At 41.6% G+C, this 23,971-nt stretch overlaps 1 protein-coding gene across 3 annotated transcripts in view; it reads right to left on the reverse strand.

Annotated features, from left to right (window-relative positions):
• Positions 1-22,321, reverse strand: part of LOC122408135 (uncharacterized) — a 45,704-nt gene extending 23,383 nt beyond the window's left edge. For 2 of the 3 annotated variants that reach the window (XM_043414756.1, XM_043414754.1), the window contains exons 1-2: positions 21,490-22,321; positions 3,984-4,144 (exon numbers count right to left, since the gene is read on the reverse strand). In XM_043414756.1, the coding sequence (XP_043270691.1) occupies positions 3,984-4,137 (154 nt within the window). In that variant the 5' untranslated portion in view covers positions 4,138-4,144; positions 21,490-22,321. Of the gene's footprint in view, positions 1-3,983; positions 4,145-8,887; positions 8,962-21,489 lie in introns of those variants that run through there. The other variant, XM_043414755.1, reaches the window with a different exon arrangement.
• Positions 22,322-23,971: the final 1,650 nt, after the last annotated feature.

Consider the following 23,971-nt stretch of genomic DNA (forward strand, 5'->3'; position numbering starts at 1 on the left):
ATCTCGACCTGTCGAGGACCTTTCGAGCTCGTTTTTGCTCCCCCTCGAACCAGCCGACGAACTCGCGCGGAGGAAACTTTTTATTTTTATGTTACAATGGAGCGATCCCCGACTCCCTTCCAGGAGTAAAAACACCCTCGGGGGGTTGTCACAATATTTTCGCATTGGCAGATAAAAAAGGGTGGAGCGAAGAACGTGAAATTTATGAACGATTCAGAGAGAAGAGTGAGGACAAGAAGGAATTCGAAAATCGATTTCTCGTCTGTATACCTTTGAATAACGAAGACCGCGGATACGAAATTATGCTTTGGTTTTCTACTTTAGAAAATGACGTTCAAATATCTCACAGCTCGACGACCAGCATCGGTCGATTGAAATAAATTAATTTCATTGAAATGCCAATAACTCGACGATTTTTTCCTCTTCTTATTCGAGCGTGTGTTCTCTCGAGTGTTTTTCAAAATACAAGCATCATAGTTGTGCCAAAAATCTCGACTCAAAGGAATCGAAAATTTTAACATTATTTGTAATAATTGAAGAAGGAAAAGGGACCGGTCGCAGCGCACTCTCCAGGCAACTTTTTCCCCGGGGAACGCGAGTGCATGGGGATTCACAACCCTTTTGATAGCTGCTTTAATATTCACCCGGAACACCCCAACGTACAAGCCCATTTGATTAATAGTTTGCCCAAGGGGATCCGGCTACGCCTGCGTCGTTGATTGGTCCATATTCGGTCCACCGCTCGACGAGACTAATTCATGCTCTTCGTGGTTACGCTGCTCCTGTCATAATATCGATTCGTAAATATCTCTCTTTATTCATGATTTTTAGATATTTCAGTGATTCGACAAGCGTTACAGGATTCCGAGACGAATATATCCCGTTTGTTTTCGGGAACTTCAGAAAGTTGTTGGATGTTTTGATATTTCAAAGAATCTCGTGAAAGCGTCGAATGGAATATCTCTTTCGTTCGCCATTCTTTTTTTCCTTTTTCAAATTCACTTTAACAGTTTTTTTTAAATCGATAATCGACCATTTTTTACAACGAGTTCATGCATTTTCAAAGCGAATTCTGTCCTTGATACGATTTATACAAAAATCTTCTCCCTTCCTTTCGTTAGTTTTTTCTCTTCCTCGCCGATTCTCCCTTTTCGGCTGATATTGACCGAGCGGACCGGACCCCACAGGGGATGTTATATGCAGGCCTTGGTTTCTGTGGCTACGCTGGATAAAAGCGCACCCCCGTGGCCGCCCTCGCTTCTCAAATCAACCACGATTTACCCTTCAAGTTTACACGCGACGTAAAACCCTGAAGTTACCACCGGAATATGTTCTCGTCACAGTGTGTACACGCGCGGGGATGAACTTTGAGGATTTTCCGGATCTTATTCATCGACCACTTCCCCACCGTGAAACAAGTTCACTCCGCGCTTACTAGTCGAGAATAAATGTTTCTTTGCGAAGGACAATTTTTCCAAGGAAAGTAAAGCAAGAAAATAGTTTTGAGCAGATGAGAAAAAAAATTCTTTCGCAAACTTTTAATCTGAAAGGAAATGGAAGCGAATCGAACTCAAATTCTTCGAACGTTCCTGTGAAAATAAGTTTCCGACGAAGTCGAAGTTTTCTCAATTTAAACTTCAAAACGTAAAAAAGGAACGCCGAGTATTCAAAGGACGCGACCTTAAAATGATTTTCTACTCTTGCATTGTCAATGAAAAATTTTGAGAAACATTTCTAGCTATGAAACAAAATCAAATTATTTTCTATCGTAACCAAGTACAGTGAAAAGTACTTGCTGAAGGATTTTTTCGCCTCAATGCTTTCTAGAATGCATCTGCAATTATCAAAAGATTATTATTCTGCTTTTATGCCAACTCAGAATCATAACTGCACAACATTCCACACAATATGATACATAAAACATTTGTAAAGAAAAGCTTACGAATTTCGTAAGCTGCCGTTCTGACTTTTCATCTCGACGACATTCATCGCAGACTCAATATCCTTATCCGCTGTTTCAGCCACATAAATTCGGCAATGGGAATGGGACATAAAGTTGTTGGGTCGATCCCCAATTGGTGCAATGATACTGCAGAGTCAAGCCGACCGAGCGAGTTGAATTCATGGATCCGTGAGTAACGAGAGTTTCTCGAGACAGCGATGCGAAATTGTCTGGAAATTTGTCACATTTAGGAGACGAAGATGAATCTCGCATGCCTTCGGCGCTATTTCGCGTTTCATTTTGCAAAAAGAAACTTCAAGTTCTTGGCAATAAATCGCGGAAAAAACCTCTCGATGGTTGAGCGCCTCCTCTGGAAACTGAATCATTAAAAGGCTTTTTAACGATACATTGACCGCGTTAATTAGTCGTCGATATAAAAGCCCCAGTGGCTTCTTCTAATGAACTCGGATTCATCGTCGCCGTGCACTTCACGCTCGCTATAAACGTAGCCCTCTTCACTGTAGTGCGCGCATCAATTTCTATGGACGCACGAATACATACGATCGAAATGAACTCTCGGTCTCGTTATTGACGGATCTCGAAATTCATTAAAATGTCAGCACTCTCGAGTATTTTTCTTCCCCTCTCAAACATTTTGTGGGATTAATGACCGCGTCAACGACGGCAAAAATATGACGGAATCGGGTTTCCGCTTGTAATTGCGGACTGAATAATCAATCGCTGCTATTCCGACGGACGAAAACGTCGGGAATTATGACCCGAAAGTACATTCGTCATGCCAAATTGAAAAAAACGTGAAATCTTATTGAATCGCGTTCCAAAAAGTTGAGAGAAGATTCATCGAAATTGGGGTGATTATTTTCATGCTCCAGCCACTGGATTGGAAAGTAAAATTCGAAAAATTGATGAATATTTTCGGAAATAATAGTCAACAATATACCCTCGACATTACTAATTTGGAAAAAGCAGGGGAATTCAAGTTTTGAAAAACCGAAGAGGGTTTCATTTTTCACGGTGGATTGCTCTTTTTATTTTCATTTTGAGAACACAAATTCCGAGCCTCAATTTTGATGAAATTGATAAGAGAGTTTAGAGGTATTTTCTGAAACTACTTTCGTCGTGTCGACTTCGGAAAAAGTGACTTTCAGTTTGCTCGGAGTCGACGAAAATTAAGAGGAATTTGTTCGTCCCTTTCAGGGGGATTTTAGAAGCTCCGAAGCCTTTATTTCCCCGACGTTTTTCCATTGTCCATCGATTAAACCTCGCTCACTCGAAGAATCATTTTAAATTACGATTTTCACCTTTCAAGCAATTTCGGAGCCTCGATTTTGATCTGAGAAGTCAAATATCAAGCATCATCGGTTCAAGGAGCTCTAAGATTAAAAATAAGGGGTTTGTTCGCATTTCCATAGAACCTTAATAATGGTGTACTATTGATCAAGAGCTCTGTATAGAGATTCCACCATGGCGCATCGGCTGGTCCGCCCTCGCAGGATTTCCTCGGTGTAGTGTCCTGTGAGGGCTGCTCTTCGGAAATGGGGTCTTCGGCGGTCAAACCTCGACTTTGCACGGACGCAGACAATGTGGATTTAAATGGTAGTCTGCGTGGGTCTACAGCCACCATAGAAATTCGAGGCTCCCTAATCGACCGCCGCTAAACTCTGCAGTAATTACAGGATTTTCTGGACTCGACGATTCTCCCCTTTTTCCTCGGGGCACGCGAGAGCCCCGAGACTCGAGATTAAAGAGGCAAATAAACGGGATGAAAAACATAACGAATTGCTTGGATTAAAATTTCATTCGCGAAATTAGAAGCCTTCGTATTTCGTGGAATTTCATTCGAACGATCGATTATTAACATGAATTTTTTATCCGATTTAATGACGAAGCGAAAAACTGTGAATCACTGGACGGTTTTTCTCAGAAGCCTTTGTGGGATCGAATCTATGCAGAAAAATCATTTTGCAAGCTCTCACATTTTTTTTTATCGGAGCTTATACAAATGTTAAAAAACGCTTACCGAGGCTGTATCGCCAGAGATCCTTCAGAGGTAAATTCCCATTTCGACCGCCAAGCAGATAAACGTGTCCTGCCAAAAGGGTCGCGCTGTGTTTGCTCCTGGATGGTGGTGCTGGACCGTTTTCTACTCCGGCCGCTGTGACCGAGCTCCACATTTTCTCACTGGGAACACAAACATGAGAAAAATGATGGAATTAGGCATCGACAGATCGCGACCAAAGGTCAAAATAATTTTAAGAATTAATAAAAATAAATAAATAAATAACAAGCATCGAGAAGGTTTCTCCGCAAATCGTATTAATGTTCCTGCGAGAGATCGAACGATCTACAGCCTTCGTACAAATGAAAATGGCCTCCCCTACACGAGGCTTATCTTGTCAAGAAACCCCTCGTTGTTTCAGGAAGCCAGCGCCCAAATAAAATGGAGCTTAATAGATAGAAAGTTGCTTGTAATGGGAGAAAATCACTCCTCTTTTTTCGCTCCCTCCTGCGTGCGTGTCCCTTCTCATCAAAGTTGTCTTTTACTCGTGCTCTCGTACCCGTTTCTTCCTAGAGATGCGTACGTGTGCGTTTGCGAGAGAAAATGTTCTCTGCTCTTCTCGCTGATGAGGTCTTCCAGTGTGGATTTCTGCGTTACAGGCCATCGCGGTATCGCTTTTATTTAGATCAGAAACGTGGCAATTACTATTAAACGAAAACGATTCTTGACAGGATCAAACAAACGTGAATCGAGGACGATTTCTTCTACAAAATTTTTATTCTTTATTTGATGATTTCGTCTCCACTTTTGAATTTATCTTTACTTTTCATTTTTATTCTTTACACATTTGATGGTTTTAGTGAACATTTTTATGAGGAATAAATGCAAAGGCAAAGAAAGGAGAGAGAGAGAGAGAGAAAATAATTGCGAATTTTTCTCCTCGACAGATCCGGAGAGTGCATTTCCACAAATTCTCTTCTTCCCTTTCACACTTGACCGTTAATTTATATACTTTGAAAAATCATTCGAAAAGTTCTAATGAAATCACTGAAAAAAAGTGGCGCGACTTTTTTTCACATCGAACGAAAATGAAGCGGCTAAATTTTGCCTCGGGCGGAGCGGGGTCGCGTCCGACAACTCAAAATAAACCCAAACAAACCCCTCACGAAAGATTATTCTCCTATTATCCCTTTTTGAATGAGCCTGTAAGGAAAGCTCTCGAAGCTGAGGAAGGGATCGGGGCATTGACACAGCATCTTCCCACGTGCTCGTATAGATCTCTTTCGTTCTTTTCATCGGATGATCCATTTCCTCGAGCTTCGCCGTCCCATATTTAATTCCGCCGTTTCCTCAGCTCTGGTCTGCCAATCCCTTAACTTTATTCGGTCGATTCGGGCTCTTCGAAAAAAGAAAAAAATCGTAAGGCGGCTGGTCCAGAGATGATTTCAGCGGTGGAGAGAGGGCGAGGCCCGTGACGAGCGTTCATCGCTCGTGTTTGCTTCTTTCTCTCGCTTATCTCATCGCCTCGTTTCTCGGGGGATGCGAAAAGGGGACGGAGGTTTGAAGTGAGCGGAGGGTGCTTTCGAGACTGCGCTCTGCACGCGCGTCTCGTATATTTTCTCTTCTCGGACAGCGTTGCTCGATGTCTCGGGATCGTCTCGATAACGAGGTACGTGGGGAGGAAATATGAAGCGTTAGACCGGGGAAATTTGACGGCTGGTCGAATAATCATCGCCGGGACAAAGAGCAGCTTTTTCCGGACAATCGATCGGGAATTAAAGTCTGCTCGAGAGACGAGACGTTTCGGACTCGAAAATATATTCCGAACGGGCCCGAAAACGCCACTCGCGATGCGGTCATTTCTCTGGGGGCCATTCAAACACGATTTTCTTCACGCCACTCGCTTCACGTCGCTCTTCTTTTGCCTGAAAATAATCGCCCAAGGATTCTGCAATGTGGCAATTCCAGCTTTCCACACCCTCGCTATTTTGTCCAGGAGGCCAGCCGGGGATAAGCAGCTTCGACGAACAGAAATATTCAACGAAATTCATTTTCACGACGAGAATCCAATCGATCCGCCCGCAAGTGAGCTTATTCGAACGCCTCAAGAAAATTCGTTTTGGATCAACCAACCTAATCGCGTCGAAACCAAATGATTTTTTTATTAGCTCACCTCTACTATTCTTTCGATGAGTGTTCGTTCGGATCTTCTTGATCAAACTGACCGAAAGGTCGTCCTTCGAATAAGTCGATAAATTAGTTCATTTCTATAATATTACGTTGCATCAACACCAATTTGTTTTGCGGCACCGAAGCTTTGGTGCGTACAGGATTTACGAATTATTTTGTCTTATCTCGGAAATATTTTGTCGACGAATTCAACGAAATGGAAGAGAGAAGGGTGAAAAACAAAATTTTTGTTGGTCAACAATTTTCTTTTTTAGCTCAGTAAATAGACGGTTTAGCTCGATTATGGCGCTCGTTTAATATTTGACAAAATCGAAATATTCTGAATAATTATTCCATTTTTCTCTTATTTTATTTATTTCTTCATTTCGTACTTATTTCAATTGAATTTTAATTTTTAACTAATCAACTAAATGAAATTGCAAGTTGAAAAATACTGTTTTATCCTAGTCGTTTATATAGTCCATAAATTACCAAGATATAATCTCAATGGAAGATTAAAAAAGCTATTAAAGGACTATCGAGAATAATTGAGAGAACAAAAAATAATAATTATACAACATCAAAAACGAAAAAGCAATTGTGACGACATAGAATCAAAGAGAAAATGGTAAACGTGAAAATATTATTTGATCAAATCAACTATCGAGTGGTGAATTTTTCTAAAAGGACAATAAACAATATGAAAATACTGAAATTCAATAAATAAGTAAAAGATTAGAACCCATCATGATCAATATTATTATTTAAATCATTCAATTGGAGTTCAGGTGAATCTTTTTCATTTTTATCCCGATGAACATTGACCAGGAAACTGAAATGTTCTTGGGTTTGTACAAGACTAATAGTAATTGTCTCAGAGGCTGGGGAGATGGGTGCGAAGGACGCGTGACATAAATATGCACGTGGTGATGCATCAGGAGCACAAAGTACAGGGGAGATGAGTAATATTCGCGTTACAGTGCCAATCGAGACTAAAAGAGAATTTCTCACTCTCAAGCCTCAGCTCCATTCTTCGAGAGAATGCTCTGTCGCCGGTTAATTGTCTTTCGCGTGGCACAAAGGCACCAAACCATTTTACGATGGATGCATTCACGGTGTTTCTGCAGTTTGAGCGTTCGCGCGAGCCGAGAGTTTCGCGTTTGAAATATTTCAAGAGAATTATTGGCAAACGAGAATCTAAAATGCTCCCGGAAATATGGGTTCAACGATGGACAATTTCCGGTCACATTTTTCCTGCCCTAAATATTTATTCGTTAAGATTTTTCGTCTGCTGCGTCTCTCCACATTGTTTATATTTTTTTATCAAATAAAGTTTCTCAAATCGAGTTCGTTTCCTCGAACGAAAAATTCGGCTGAAACACTCAATTTCGAGCTCCAATTAAGACTCCTCACTGCACGAAAACTCCGTTCAGCAAAATTTTGTTGACCCTACGAATTTCATTCGTTGCAATAATTCCTTATTTCAACAAAAAAAAATGGTGAATAAGCAAATTCTTCTTTTCTTACTGTGAAATTAGTGATAAATGTCGCGTCACGATTTCCTATCATGCTGCTTCGATTTCTTCTTGAATCGAACAAACATAAACTCGTAGATATAACTGAACAAAATCGACAAGAAATTTATCACATCAGCCTCGTCATTTCCTCTCTTTTGGTCGATCCCTTTTCTCCAAACACTGCAACGAGATAAACGCCATGTCATGGAGACACGCGCTCTTGTTTATATTTCCCTTTGGTACACTCGTAAATTCCCATGTACGTGTGCGAGCGTGTAGGTGCAAAAGGGAGCACGTTAATCGAGGAGTAGAGCAGCTTTGGAAAAAAAGTGCACGCCATGGGGCAGAATACGTTAGAACAAGCACTTTAATGCCATAACCTCGATCGCGTGAGGCTGTAACACATCGCCGTGTGGAAAAGCTTTTTCCTACTTATTTGTATCGGAAATCTTAACCCAGTACGAGAGAACGATAAAAAACGAACCTAGTAGACGATATCGAAACGATCGCGTATGAGAAGTGTTTCTCAAATATTCATTAATAACGGGCTATTCTACAGCATGTAGAAAAAATCTAAAAATGCATGTTTATGATAGATTTCGTAAAAAGTAAATGAGAAACGTCAATATTTGTTTATAAAAATGCAATGGAAATTTTATAATTCAATTTTAAAAATCTTCTTTTTTCATCTGTTTTTCAAATATCTAAAACGCCACCGCCATATTGGATCCCAGCGTGACGTCACTCCGGTGGTAAACAATCTAGATTTTTATCGTGCGCTCTGTGTTATTTCGAAATTTTACGAGTTATTATCACGTTTGAAGACTTTTATCATTTATTTTATTAAAATCGCATCATGGAAGACGGTTTTGTGAAAGCAGGAAGTGCAAATCTGCCAATGATAAATACGTCGATGGTGGCGATGAATCCACAATTTTTTTGGTGTTTTTACACTTGTATTATTGTATTCAGGCACAAGACACCAATGACATAGGTTATAACGCATTATTTTTACAAATCTTGTTACTCGGTCTTTTACAGTCGTATTGCTTAACAACGGAGTGACGTTACGAACCAAAAAGAGCATGGTGGCTAGAGTTTCCGCACGAAAGTTCAAAATCATAAATGAAAAATAGTTTTTAAGACACTTTTCGGTCTTGTAAAATGAAAATGAAAATTCTACTAATTCATTAGGGTCTCAGGATTAATTTAAAACAGTTTTCAAAAAAAGGTGTTTACCTTTGAAAGGTTTTGTGAAGAAAAAGTATGAGCCTGATTCTTCTGACAGATTTCAAGAAAGTAGGGATGGTGGGGAATGTTGAGGGAGGTCGAAAACAAATTTATTTACGAATATTTAAGAAAAAAAGTGATTTTGGAACAGTGATGATCAAACAACGATTCCGGAGGTCAATAAACTTAAGCATTTTTCCGTTTCAGTGAAATATTCATCTGTGAATAATAAATGACCTCAACTCGTTCGTTTTATCAAGAAACCTCGAGGGAAACAATAATTTTATAAAATCCGTTTTGAAGAATTTTGTTGATCGGAGAAAAAAAGCGAAAAATATTTGGGCGGAATGTTGGAAATTGGAAAACGTGGATCAGGTGCTCGAGTTTTTCGGGGTGCTCAGGCTCGTGGCGAATGAAGATCGAAGGGTCTTCCTATCCGCAATGGAGAACATTAGTCAGTAAAGCCATTTCCCAAGAGTTATTTGAGCTCTCAGCAGCATTCGCTCGTTTTTATCCTCCGGGATGTATAATCGAGTTTGTTTTTTCTCTCTTCAGACTATCGTCCATCCGTTTAATCGTGGTAATATGTTTTTTCGGCCCCTCCGTGTTATTTTGCTATAGGAAAGTATCAGCCGGAAAATTGCTTCATTTTTTGTGCCAGCCCTTCGGAATTTCGTTCGCACATTCGTCCGATCGTCCGTGCCAGCCTCGTGAAACTGAGGCTTCCGGCTATTTCGTCGTTCCGAGTAGAAAAACTCGTTTTGGTCAGACGGCGCCAAGAATTAATATTTTTAGGCTACCAAGATCATGTCGAGCCTGAAATATGAAGGGACCGGAAAAATGAGAAGCTCTCACAGAATTAAGGGGAAAGCACAATCTTTTTTCACGGCGCTTTCGACCTCGAACTAAGTTTAGGCATAATTACGCGGTCATTCCACTTGACTTTCGGCTAAATTTGGTATAAAAATCTTTACGACTAGTCATCCCACTCTCTGATATGAATAATGGCTCGTAACTTTTATCAATTTAGCGTCAAAAGGCATACAAAATATCTCGAGATCCGAGAGACCAATTTCGTTCGAATTTATGCCTCCCTCTCCTCGTACCGTGATTCAGGATTCTACTCGAGATTTGAGTAAAAATCAATTTCAAGTAAAAATCAAAACATTTCGGAGAAACTTTGTTTCCATGAAAACTTATTTTCTACCCTTTTTCTTATACGCTACCCTCGAAGTTTTTTCTTTTCTCACGAAAAAAATACAATTTATAATTTCTCATGCACGGAGAAAACGAGGCCGGAAATTCTAGAGGAAAGTACGAGAAATACAGTATCTCGAAAAAAAAATCTATTCACTCACTTCAAATGTTTATATTGTTAAGTACGCTCGGGCAACCCTGAAAAAAAACATAGAATTTACTCTGCTGACAGTGAAAATTTGTGATTTACAATAAATTTCCACTCATCAGTGAGTGCTAGCCTGACACGATGAATAACACTCGAAAACAAAACGAAATATAGTTCTTACATGCATCAATTTTTGCTATCCACTTAAAGCTGTTTAGAATTAAAGGGAGGAGAAATAGTAAAATTCAAAAAATACAATGCTGCTTGTAATCGGTGGCTAAATACTTTGAAAATTTTTGAAAAATCGTATATTCCTCACTGTACAAAACGAATCCGTTTTCTCCGTGTACCGTAGCTAGAGGAGAAAAAAGTAAACCATCGTTGAGTTTAAAAACATTAAAAAACATCAAATTCGAAATTCACGTTGAATTAAGGCCTTGAAATATTCAAAAATTGGAAACTTCGAAAAAAATTGATTTCGTTTTCCAATCGTAGAGTCAGGGCCTTCCACAAGCATTAGAAATAATATCGCATGCTCGTATGCACATATAAATGTCATTAATATGACGCTGCTTTGGATAATGATGCTAAATACAACGAGTTATAACGTCCTGATGAGGTGGTCCAGCAACACGCGAATGAGGGATGGTAAATAAATGCCCGTATGGTTCTCATCGTCGACGAAATGTGATTATCGGCGGCCCTAAATCGAATTTACTCAAACGAATGCACCCTCGGGTGCTTGACAAACACGTCGCAGACGCACAAATAGTCAGTAACGACCGGATCGAGTGTGCATTGGGATTCGACGTTTTTTATAACTCCGGCGAAGGAAAGGATGAGAAAATACGTGGAGATTGGACGGTTTTAAAAAAAACGAAAAATCCTCATAACGAGGACTATTTTTCAGTATTTTGCACATAAATTTTCAATCATTTTTCTTATGGAAATCGAATAAATAGAAAAAAGAAAACAGGAAGTTATAATAAAAATACGAAGCGAGCTCCATTCAGAATCGAAAAACTGGACGATGCACAAGATTTTTATTTTTCTATTCAATCTCGGACGGTGAATAATGGACAAAAGAGTTGGAAATTTCGACTAAAAAAAGGTCCGTTATGGGTCGAGCTTAATTGCCCTAGAAAAAACTTGGTCGAGGGAGACTCGAACGTTTTTATATTTCATAAACGTTTTTACGCCATTTTTGTCCAGGTGTGAAACGAATTTCCGCTCAATTTCCCGCGTCGCATATTCGTTTCTCCTTTAATCTGTTGAAAGCGATGGGAAAAGGCTCGTAAAGTGCGAGCCCGACATGGCGAAAATAACGAGAATCATTATGAGAGACATTCTTTTTTTACTTCTTCGTTGTTGTTGCTCGTTGTTGTTTTTTTCGTTGCGGCCCAGAAGCACTGAACCGACTGTCCTACTCCACTTTAGCTCCCCGCTCTTTCGCCATTCTTCTCTGCGCAGGGAAAAAATATCACGCCACTCATACCTCCAGCAAAAACGAGATGTTTTTCTCGTCGACCGAAAACTTTTGTCTCGATCTCTCCAATTGTTGTTCGACGCGATTTTTTTCGCTCTGTTTTTTCCCCTATTTGTTTTCCTGCTTCGAAGTAGGGACGGTCAGTGAACCAGAGACAAAACAAGTAGGCGAAACCGTTTCTTGAAGAATCACGCGACCCGCGCTGCTCTCGAAAGCGTTTCTGGACTTTTTTCAATCAATACTTCGAGGCGAAAAAATTGGCGAAATTTCTGTACCTGAATAAAGCGCCTTCAAGTAGAAAAATCGATTTGTGGAAGAGAACTTCAGTGGATTCAACAACTTCAAATTTCTTACTGCCGAATCCAGCAAATTATTCGTGCAAATATCTTTTGACTTGCTTCCATAAATATTCGTTCGAATGCCGATGATCAAATGAACCAAACGATAATCGTTCGGACGAATAAATAAATGATTTTACTTCCACGGTATTTGGTCGCATCGAGATGAATTCGTTCAACTGCGCCAAAGTTCCGTTGTCTCGACTCCTAACTTGTTCCAGCATCCACAAATTGTTTCGTCTCACCCCCGAAATATTTGTTCAACTTTTTCCGTGAAAGAAAGTTCCACGAACTAGGAGCTGAGCATTCGCCCAATGATTTTCTCACTCGACCAACGGATTTCGCAGTGTCCAGCGCCTTAAAACAACCAATGTTTGTCACACGTCACATCGCTTCGCGTTGCATCGTTGTATAGCGAACGTTGGCCGAATAAAAGTCAATAATACGATAGTGGCAGAGTCCACAGTAAACTTCGCATGAGGTTGGCCGTACTTGCGGACGAGCGGATGTGAAATACGTGCTTGAACTTTCGATGCGCGCCGCCCTCGAGACTGCACGGCACGCATGCACCTCGAAAATAGCCAAAAGTATGGAGGAGCCAGACGGAGAAGGTTTCGCGAACTCGGCACTTCCTATTTTTCGGATATTCGTCGGATTCGTCGTACTGACGTTTCAGGGGGTCTGAAGAGACTCGGAAAAGTCACTAAAACGTTATTCCCAAGGATTTCCCTGGCAGGATTCTCCGCGGATAACTCCGCCACTGGAAACATGATTTTTTCCACTTTTCATCGCCCATCAGAAAAAATTTGCTGGTTCGGAGTGTTCCTACGCGGAGTTCGAGCCCGAATATCGTGAAAGCTTTTCCCGGAGAGCAGACGGGTGTGTCTATAGGCTCTCGTCGTTTCGGAACCAAGACTGCGCGCCTGTTTGCGTTGAGGAAAGTTGAACGTGCACAGTAGTCGGTCGGGTACATCGTACCGAGCGGACTTGCCAGCCGGAAATTCGGGAGAGCCCCTGAAGCCCGATGATGGAGTACTTTTTCCGTGAGTTACCGATCCGAAGAGCTTTTTTCGAAGCACAAGATCCTGGGGAAATGAATTACTGAATTATTGATTCACGATTGATCTCTTTTAGGACTGACAGCTGTCAAAGCCGAATGAACTAGCGGAGGGAATGCGAGAAAGAAAATCTAAAAAAATGCTCGATTGGACCATTTTCTCATCGTACGAAACATTGGCAAGGTAAAGCATTCGAAAAGTGGCTTGATATTGAAAAAAAATGAAACATTATCGATCCCGTCGCCGATTAGTGATTCCCGGAACGAAGCACCTCGACACAGACGACTTTTCAATCGTGCGGCACACTCAAATAATAAAAACCTTGAAAAATGCATTGAAAAAAAGTAAAATGATCGATTCGATGAACGTCGTGAAGACTGAAACGAAAAAAAAGTGTTTGGAAAGCCCATTATTTCGGGCCGTACATCCAAATGGTAAAAGACTGATAAAAATTTTTTTAACACACGAAAAAGTGGGACGTTATCGATCCTTTGATGCTGCTCACACAGGAGTTTATCCCTCGCAGGACTAAGAAGATTGGGACACGTGTGCTGGGCTCCCTTTCAAAAGAGATACAGTAGCCATAATATAGCATAAAGCTTCTATGGGGCACAGCAAGACTTTCATCCCTCAGTAATTTTAGTAGCTCTTTGATACACGGAAAGGGAAATATAAATGTATATACATAGGTATAGGAGGGAGGGCTCGTCAAGGGGACATTTCCTTGCACGGTCTCTTTACCACGAGTCTTCTTTCGCCCTCGTCCCCTCGCACGACCCTTTCGAAGCCGCATTTTCGTCATTTTCTCTCACTCCTTTATACGAATCGAATGAGAGAAAAGCTATCTTCGCTTCTCCTGCTCTTTTCATCCTTCTGCTCCTCAACTCTGACGCTGTATTTCGATAAATTAAATATATATATAAATTAATTTGTGTGTATGAGCTGAATGCTGGGAGTTGATGCTCCGTTCGTAAGACTTCCATCGTTCCTGGTTGCCTTTACAATTTCGAGCGCATATTGTGAGCTTGAGGACTGCTGCGCGACCCCTTTTCAGAGCTCCTCGAAAGCTTCGTTCCGTCATCTTTTTCGAGCACACCGCCATAGAGATTGGACTTTTCGATTATTCCGTCCTGCTTCGATGATTCCGTTTCAGACATTTTTCTGCTTTGTTTTTCGAATATTCCAGGCTATGTGATAGCTTCGTTCGTGCTGTGGCTTAGAAACGAATCTCACCGAGCAGCCCAATCCCCTTAAACGTTCGAGGCTCGCAGCGACACGAGGATTTCCGCACCCAAAGTCTCGCTCGCCACGAAAAGCTCCGTCGTTATTTCTCCCCTTTCGAATCTCGTCGGCGATAAAACTTACGGATTAAATCTAAGCGTAACCGAGCGCCATTTTTTCACGCTCCTGAAATTGCCTCTGCATATTTCGTTGCTTCGAACGCTCAGATTTTATAATGTTTCAACCGTCTTTACGAGTCTCGACAATAAAGCATTGAAAAATTTTTAAATATGAAGAAAATTATTCAGTTTCCAACTATGTGCTCGATATACTAAATCGTCCTTCGTTTCCATTCTCAACGCTCGACATCCTGTTATTTTTCCTCAATCATACGAACCATCGTTTTTCTCGTAATCCGTCAATGGATCACACTGACAAGCGTGGAAAATGTTTCATCCGGAGAATTAACGAACGACGAGTTTCGAATCGTGATTGATGATTGATGAAGCTCGTCTGTGACTCGGGGCATTGTTCTCTATTATTTTTTCGCGTCGAGCGACTCGCGCCTCCGCCCCCAATCTGCTCGTCGTTTTATCCATTATTTCTCGGAGAGAAAAACATTTTCTTCACATGTTCGGAGGACGCGTCTGAGAAGGTTGGAAAACGAGAATAAAAAAAAAGTAAAAAATCACCAAACATTATTTACCGTTTGAAAATTATTCAGATTTCTTCATTTTTTTTTTTATTCCTTCGATCAGACTCCATTGAAAATTCTTCCATCGCGTTTGCCCCGGTAGAAAATCCGTTGGAATGCAAATCGTTTGATTCTCGAGTCCAAATTGAAGCAGATTTTTCGTCCTCTGCAGAGGTGTCTTGGGAGCCCAAATGGCGGACGATCGTTTCGGAATTTTCTGGGACAATTGAACCAAGGAATAAAAGGAGTGTGGGGATCCCATGACGACAAAGAGTCTCGAGGGTACAATGAGATAGGAGCGCGATAGAGGAATCGTACAGCAGCAGCAGGAGCAGGAGGAATATGGGAAGCGATTGAGACAAACGACGTCCGGCAGCGTACCTTTGAGCCCCGCCGTCGGAACGCCGCTTTCTCTCGCACGCATTTCTGCCCCTTAATTTCGCGCCATTGCTTTTCTCCTTCGGGTGGAAAAAACGTCCTGGTAAAATCCAGGGATGTTCATGGGCGATGATTCGTTCGAAGGAGAATCGAAGCAATTGCTTCTTCCCCCAGCATCCGAGGTTGCGTGAGCTCCGAGCAATCACGATTCTTCGTGGGAAAGCTCCCAAATGGCCCGGACATCACGCGAAATTTACTTTTCCAAGCGATCGATAAAAATTTATCCAAATCCGCAACATTTAGGATCTTTTAATCAATTTTTTAACCGATCGCACGCGGAAAAACTCGATCGCATTGCCAGCACTCAATAAATCGTGCATTTTCATCCATTTTTATCGCATCACGCGTGAAGCTTCGATCCTTGCAAGTTCCTTCCCCTCGCTCGTCGGAGTATCTTTGTATTTTCGTTGCTATATCGACTCATCGATCGTGTTAATAAAAAACGAGGGTCGCTCGAATCGCGAAGCCGATTATTGCGAGTCGATAAAATCTAACAATCGCTCACCGCCATAAATATGTGCGTTAGGCCCATTGAGCCTGAACGCTCGGATGTCAAACACATATTGGATTTATATCAGCGAAGCTTGAACTGAGGGAGATCGTCTGCAGTGTACGTTAAGGAAGGTCGGGTTACAACTCTCGCGGACAGGCAGTTAAATCAAGTTAGAGCTTTTCTCTTATCGCTCGTCTGTCGTAAGAACGTCCATTTATGCGGACGTACAAAGCTTCCAATTAAAGTTCTCGCTGAGATTTTCCGCTGATAAATTTAAAAAATACGCTCGCGACAGCGTCCTCCTAATGGAAATCGCAAATTCCAACTTTAAGAGTAGAAATTTTGAAATGTGCTGGAAACATACAGCGTGCATTTATTCCCGGAATTATTATAGGATCTACAGTCTAGTTGTCGAGAAAAAAAATCTACGAAAATCACGTTTTTTTAAGGGTATACACAGGCTCTTGTGGCAGGCACACTTCCGGTGCGACCATTTGGATTTAATGAAAAACATTGGAAGGTTTGACAACGCCATGGGTTTAAAATACAGATATGCATTCCCATATAAATAAAAAATGGCTGTTGTCACATTTCGCTTGACGATTTAACTACGAAAGTATTTAAAGCGCGCTATCATTATATTAAAAATGACTAAATCTCGACAAATAAGTTACGCATAATTTTAATAAATGCGATAATAAATTTTAATAGTTTCTTTGATCGTGAAAAGAGCAAAAAGTTCAGTTGCTTTTTTGAACCACAAGCCGCATCTGTGACTGCTTACGAACGAGCAAAGAATTGAGGAAATGCGACTTTAAGAAAGGCCAAACTTTGCTTCCGGTATGTTTTTCCGGGGAGATATTTTCGCTGGATCGAGCATCGACCACTCGCTCAGTTATTCTGTATTTCCGTCGACATCGACGCGGAGTTCTTGCTCCATCGTTTCTCTTATTGTTAGAAATAGAAGACGTTCACTTCTACGTGTCTTGTTCAGTACATTTATATATATTGATTTGCAATGACAAATTGAGCGTATCCAAGTGTTATTGATCGTTCTCGTTTTGTCTTTTTCCGTTGATACTTTTTTCACCACGTTTTGTATGTGTTAGACGTGAAAATAAAGCTATCTGTTTTTACAAATAAAGAATTGAGTTGTCTAAACTTATTTCACAATAATCTATCACTTATTTATAGAATTTCTTTGCCTCGAGAAAAATGTATTAAACATCGAGTTGGACGTTATCGTCGGCGTAACCGACGACGAGAAATTACGGATGAGGGTAGAAAGACGAGGGAAGAAAAAAGGAGGGAGTTAAAGTGTGTGCACGCTCGAGCGTACCAGAATTTCTCATTTAATTTAAAGAACGCCGGTGCGCGGTGCGTCCTCTTCGGTTCTCGTCTCCTCGTACATCCGGAGCGTAAAGTGTGCCGAGGCAAAAGCGTATCGACGAGACGATGCGATCCAGGCTACTCTGCTAATCTAAACTTCCACACTTTTTTCCTTCGCTCCCCCTGCTCTCGCCCCCGACGAGCAGTTCCCCCTTCCAGCTCTCCCCAACCCTCCAGGCTCTTCGCAGACGAGACTCTCGCCTTATTTTCGGTCCACGAACTCTCCAACCTTTTATTTTTATCTTTTCCTCCCTCTCGAACAGCCCCGAACACCATTTCCCTTCATAGTCCTCAACGCAGAATAAAAATTCTCGATTAAGCCTCCGTATTTCCTAATTCAACTTTTATCCTGGCAGTTGATGAATTTCTTCTCATTTTTCCATTGCCCAGTGATTTCGAGCACCTTTGAGAATCTCCCGCGCCTTCATCTGCCTCATCGAACGTTAATATCCCTCGATATTTTTTTATTTCAACATTTATGAAGCTACGTTTGCTTCCACCGACGCAAACTCAACGACCAACCGTTCCTGACCTCATTGTACATTTTTTCGAACGTTCTTTCAGTAATTGTATGGAAACATCTCAGCGGTAAACTCGAAAAAAAAGCTTCGTTGAAGCCCTCAAACATTGCAGGCCATGAACTTTCGATGATTAGGAAAAAACTGCGTTTTGTACAGGAAATTTTGTTGCGTCGACGAAGTAATTTTGTTGGAGTAAGGTCTGACAAAAAATTTGGAAATGTCTTTTCCAGCCACGTAAAATCAGGCTCTCCGGGCCCTCTCATCTCGAGGTCCATAACCTGCTAATTAGAATTCTACGTATGCGTAATGCAGAGTCAGGAATTAAGAAGGCGAGAGTTTTGGTATCCGCAAAGCGACTTGAGGGGTTAAAGTTGCAACGAAAAATGCGAGCAGGGAGATGAAGGCGCACGCGATCCGCATTCAAAAGGGCCGCGGTTACTTTTACCGGCAATACGAGCAGCCATTTCTCTTGCTCTCCTTTCAGCCCTCATATCCGTTCCTCTAATTGCCAATTATTCCCTCGCGTGCTCCTTCCCCGTACATATCCCGTCGAAACAGAGTCTTCAACTCCTCGAGGTGTTTCCACACGTATGCACATATAATCGAATCAACTTTTTCCTTCCCATTCACGCAGTTGCCTTCGTCTTTGATGTTAAATTTCGAAAAATATTCGACTCACGAGTACAAAATTCGGTTGTGAAACTCTAGAATTCCGGGTTTTCATTGTTCCCATTAATTTCCCAATTTTTTCCATCGGCTTTTTTTTAATGGCAATTCGATGCCTGAAAAATGCTGCCGAAGTGCCGACTGGCGATGAAATTTTCAACAGTTCCGACAAAAATGCATGTCGAAGCTTTTGTCAATTCTCACAACGCAACAATCTTTATCGTGCTAATTGTGAGGCGGGACAACGAAAATCACTGTGTTTCCTCCATCGTTACTCAAGGGAGGTGGAAAATCTTTGCTCAGACTCGGCGAAACTGCGTGGACAAAGTTCGCAGCCAGGGCGTACATTTTCCAACAGTTCGTCGGCGTCCCCATCGATCGAGTCCATTGAGCGATGGTTTTCCACGCTTTGGAATACGAGACACATTCCTGGGGATCCAGGCACTGCAATTTGGATTTCCAGACACAAGTTTTTCTCAAAATCGTACTCGAAGGGCGTGTTTTTTCAGGGGAATTACATCTTTCGAGCTCGTCGACGCGTGGCAATAGAATTTAACGATCCGACCGCCTTGATCAAAGTTTTATTCGATGGGAAACGCTTCCCTCTATATCGTCCTGAGTAGCAGTTTTTCGATTGCTCGAACTGCCGCTCCTTTAGCGATTTTAACGTACACGTAGGTTGGCCTCGTTTTTGTCAGCCAGTGCACGATCGGAGGGACTCAAATATTTCTATCATTTTTATTGAGAGTTGCATTCACAGATAATGGAAGCAGAAAATTGAATAAAAATATATATTTCGCTGTGCGAAAAACTCTCGAAAGTAGCCGGATGTTTTTCGGCCCCCGAGCCTGCGGTGAAGCCTCTTCATTTGGGTCATTAATGTTCTCGCATTACTCCACATGTTTATTTTCCTGTTTCGCCTTCCACCGGGCCTCCCGTTCATGTTTATACGTCGGTTTTGTGAGCACGCAGATCCTTGATAGCAATTCTTAATAGGCTTACCGCAGCTCTCCGTAAATCCCTTGCTATCTTGTTAGTCGTATGCAACTTCTGACCCACATGCGAGCACGACGATTAATCGCGACTTACCCCAAGATTTTAAAGGCCCGCAGAAAATGCTGGTGCAAGACGATGCGGCTGAAGCAAACAATGGGTTTGATGCAAGCCGCCATTTCTCAACGAATGATCTTGAGATTCGAGATTAAAAAATAGATTCCAGTGTTCAAATGCACTCGATAAAATGGAGTTGTTAGTCGATGACCGAACGGATAAAACGGATTCATTTTGTATAGTGATGAGAAATATATTATTTTTCAAGAATTTTCAAAGTATTTCTTGAATTTTCCTATTTTTCCTCCCTTTAATTATAAACGGCTTTAAGTGCATAGCAAAAAGTGACGTGCGTCATAACTATATTTCGTTTTGCTTTCGAGTGTTATTCATCGTGTCAGACTAGCACTTACCGATGAGTGAAAATTTATTGCAAATCACAAATTTTCACTCTCAGCATAGTTAATTCTATGATAAATACACGAATATACGCCGAATACGTGCGTGGCATTTTACCATACAATTAGTTTTTTTCAGGTTCGCCGAAGCATACTTGGGAGGATGGATCAGTCGGTATATCGCAACCGCGAGTGCGAGAGAGCTAATTTCGAAATCAAAATTCTTTGAGACAGTTTGACCGATTAAAAAAGACTCTGTCAGTCGATTTTTGCCACCGTCCTGCGTGGGCTGACAGAGTCTTTTTTTAATCGATCAAACTGTCTCAAAGAATTTCGATTTCGAAAATTCAAAGTGCGGCAAATCGACTGATCCATACTCTTAACAATATAAACATTTGAAGTGACTGAAAACATTTTTTATTATGCTTATAGAGAAAAAGACTCTTGAGTCTTTTGAACAAAAGGTACGGGCATGGGTCTTTTACTGTGGTGGATAGAGCAATTGTTATTATTGCTCTTCGAATTAATGCTGCAATCCAGTACTGTCCCCGAGATACTATATTCTTTGTGCTCGACGAAATACTTGAATATTTCAACGAAATTTCTATTTCACCTCCGATATTGAAATCGAAGTGTTGTTTTTTTTCTACTTTTATTGTTATCTTGATTTATTACGTGTTCATGCTTAGATTTATTGCCCCCAGGGTCTCTGCACTGTTATGGTATGGAAATGACTTTAATTGTACATAGAAATAGACATGTTAGGTCTCGTTATCTTTCGACTTGCTTGTGTTGCTGTCTCGACATGATTTTCCTTAATACTAATGAGATTTGGTGAAGAAATGAGTATTTGCACGAAGAGGTGAGGTTTGAGACGTAACAAGTGTAACGACAGGGTTGAAATTGAAGTAAAAAGTTTATTTTCGTCGACTACCAAACGACCGCTTGTCCGATGAGCTTTAATTCCGATGCTATTGTTAGCAATTTCATAGAACAAAACATCCTTAAAAATAGTATGAAAGTTTCTCCCTAGCAGAAATAATAAATCGTGCACCAAGAAGAGAAGCTTGTTGCTCGAACAAAATTCCAATTGGATCAAAGACTCGTGGCGACCGAAGCGAATGTTGTTCATTCACCAGAACTTTTCTCGGCTCGCAGCTACTTTACTGAGGAAAATGTGAGCCAAATAATCAACCGGATATCGCTTGAATTAACGAGCTCCATTTAGTTCCCGACGATTTGACGATCGAATTAAGTTAAACGAAGAAAGTTTGGAGCAGCGTGAACCAGCGACGACGTACCTTTGAGAATGCCTATACGTCGGTGCTTCACTCGAGGTCACGATGCTCGAGGTTCTTATTTCTAGGATGTTCATTGAGAGAGAGAGAGAGAGAGAGATCGAGAGCTATTTGTAGGCAGATTGAAAGAAGAATTGAGCGAGGAATCGAACAATTTTATAAATGTCGAAGGATGAGGTGAGCGAATGCAACGAGAATAGCAAAGTCGATATTTACCTCGATTCGGATGTGGGGACAGCTTCAATGTCACGGCATTCCAATAATAATCGAGGACTTCCGTCAATCGCGCATTACCGCTGGTATTTACTACGCGGGCATATGCCGTTGACACATATCACAGTTCGCGAATACTCGTGCCACTTGTCGCACTGATCTCGCACGATACGGATAAACAAATGGAAATAATAAGAATCGAACTGGCACGAGAAAGAGAAAGGAGAAAACAAGGAATTCACTTCAGTCCGTTCTCGAGCGAGAAACCTCACAGTTGTTGCTGCCACGAGCCATCAAATTCAACAGCGAACAACAAATAAGCAAACTTCACATTCAGTCTCGTTGAATGACACGAATTTCGATCGTTAAATTATTTCTGAATGAGTAAATTTCTCGTTAAATCATCACAAATCCCAGCTCCCCTGACACAGAAAACTTGGCAATCACCGAGCGAGTAAACAAACGATAAAATGTGCTTAAAATTGATGATATGTTACGTCAGATTTGACGGAATTGTAAAACGTCCACAGACTTTGACAGCCTCAAAAGAACCGTGTCGACTCTATTCCCCTTTCCACTCTCTCACAGCTTTATCTCCCTCGCTTCTCCAATTATTTTTTCGCCTCCACAAAATTGGTGGAAAACTGTGAATTTCTCTCAGTGACTGCGTGCCTTTTATTGCACGTATTACGAAGCTTACGACGTCGTAGATCGAGCACACGAGACTACGTGGTACGTCGGATCGGGTACTGCGTCCGGGTCGAGCACCTACCCCCGAGCCCTCGTCATCGAGGACTCGACGCACGCGCTCACAAAACTACCCCGAGAACCTATACCGAAGACTCTGCGCACCCGCGCCAACCTTAACTTTCCTCTGTATGCGTGTACACGCACAAACGAAGCAGCTCTACATCGAAGATACAAAACTAACCAACCGAAACCCAACCCAACTCGGGGCTCGAACCACCGAGACGTTTGCCAGTCAGAATGGAGCTACTTTCCCAGTGGTAACAGCCAATTTGTAGGGAGGCACAACCAGCGAGATTCGGTCGCATAATTCGATCTCGAACTGGCTCATTTTTCTCGATGAAAATTTTTTTCTGCTCGATCAACGATCAGCTCAACGAACTCGCGTTGGTGCAGGAGAATATCGTCGGGATAAAAACTCGTTCATTGATCGAGGAGGTTTGGAAAAATATTCTGGGGAGCAAACAGAAGCTTTGAATTAGTTGATAAACCGTGTCAGGCGCACTAAATCGTTTGGATTCGACGATTTGGTTGAAAAATTGGGGAACTGCGGCATTTTTGTTAGACAAAGTTGTTCGATGAACGAATTATTTTTTCTCATTTGCGAAAGAAAGAATGAATGAATTGGAGGATCGGTAGCTCCTTTAGGCAGAATTTCTCTGATGAGTTCTTGGGCTTGATTTTCGTTAATTTTTTTGGCCAACAATAATGGGAAAATTCGACATGATGGGGTTCGAAGTAAATGAGTTTTTGAGGAACAGTTTTGGACGGAGGTTGCTAAATGCAGTTTGCATTTTTCATTTTGAAACGAACGAATCTTCTGAACGCTGGTGATTTTCTTCGTTGACGAGTTTTTTATTCATTCGTGAGGGATTCGGTGGATTCCCCGTTGGCTCTAAAAGGAGCGCATTCGGGGAGGGCATGAAAGATGTTTCTTTCAAATCGTCAGGGGACGTACGTTCGCTCATTCGATAAGGAGCACGTGTGAGGAAAATCGACGACGGGGAGGGGTCCAGTCTTTTCGACGCGATGCATTTTGCTTGGATAAAAATAATGGTTCGATCGAGCGGAGGCTCATTTTTTTGGAGATCGCTTCATTTATTTTGGGAAATCGAAAAATCGTGAACCGCTTGACAACCAGCAAGTTTTAGTCATTTTTATTTCCCCCATTTTTTTGGGATTTCGAATTTCGAATATTGCTTGATTTTTATTCGTATTCGAACTTTCGATTCGACTTAAAAACCGACTGCTTCGTTAAGCATGCAAAAATAACGATAAAGTTTCATAAAGTTCTTGGTCGTTCGTTGAAAAAATGATTTCGTGCTGATACGGATTTCATGCAACATTTGTCCTCCGTTAGAAATTGCACTTTTATTTCGAGCGACGATGAGCGTTCGCGCGCTCTCGTCAACCGAATGGTAACTGAGGTAACTGAATAATTGTGTGCTCTTTCCGTTCCTCGAGAAGGACAGAAGGCCACGCGATCCTGTGGGAAAACGCGGTCCAATGTACGCCTGCGTCCGCGTCGGTTGCCAGGACGACGAGGGATGCTGGCCGCGTGTGAATGTGTATTGATTACTCTGTAGAGCGCCATTCGACGATCTCTATCGCTTCGTATCTTCCACGCCACTTTTATTCCGCTCTCTCACACTCTCTTCGTCTCTCCGCGCATAGGATCCTAATTCTATTTCCTTTTTTTACTTCCCCACTGCCCAGCATCCATTTGGACCATTCGGCT

The sequence above is a fragment of the Venturia canescens genome, chromosome 3, assembly GCF_019457755.1.
Source record: "Venturia canescens isolate UGA chromosome 3, ASM1945775v1, whole genome shotgun sequence".
NCBI lineage: Eukaryota > Metazoa > Arthropoda > Insecta > Hymenoptera > Ichneumonidae > Venturia > Venturia canescens.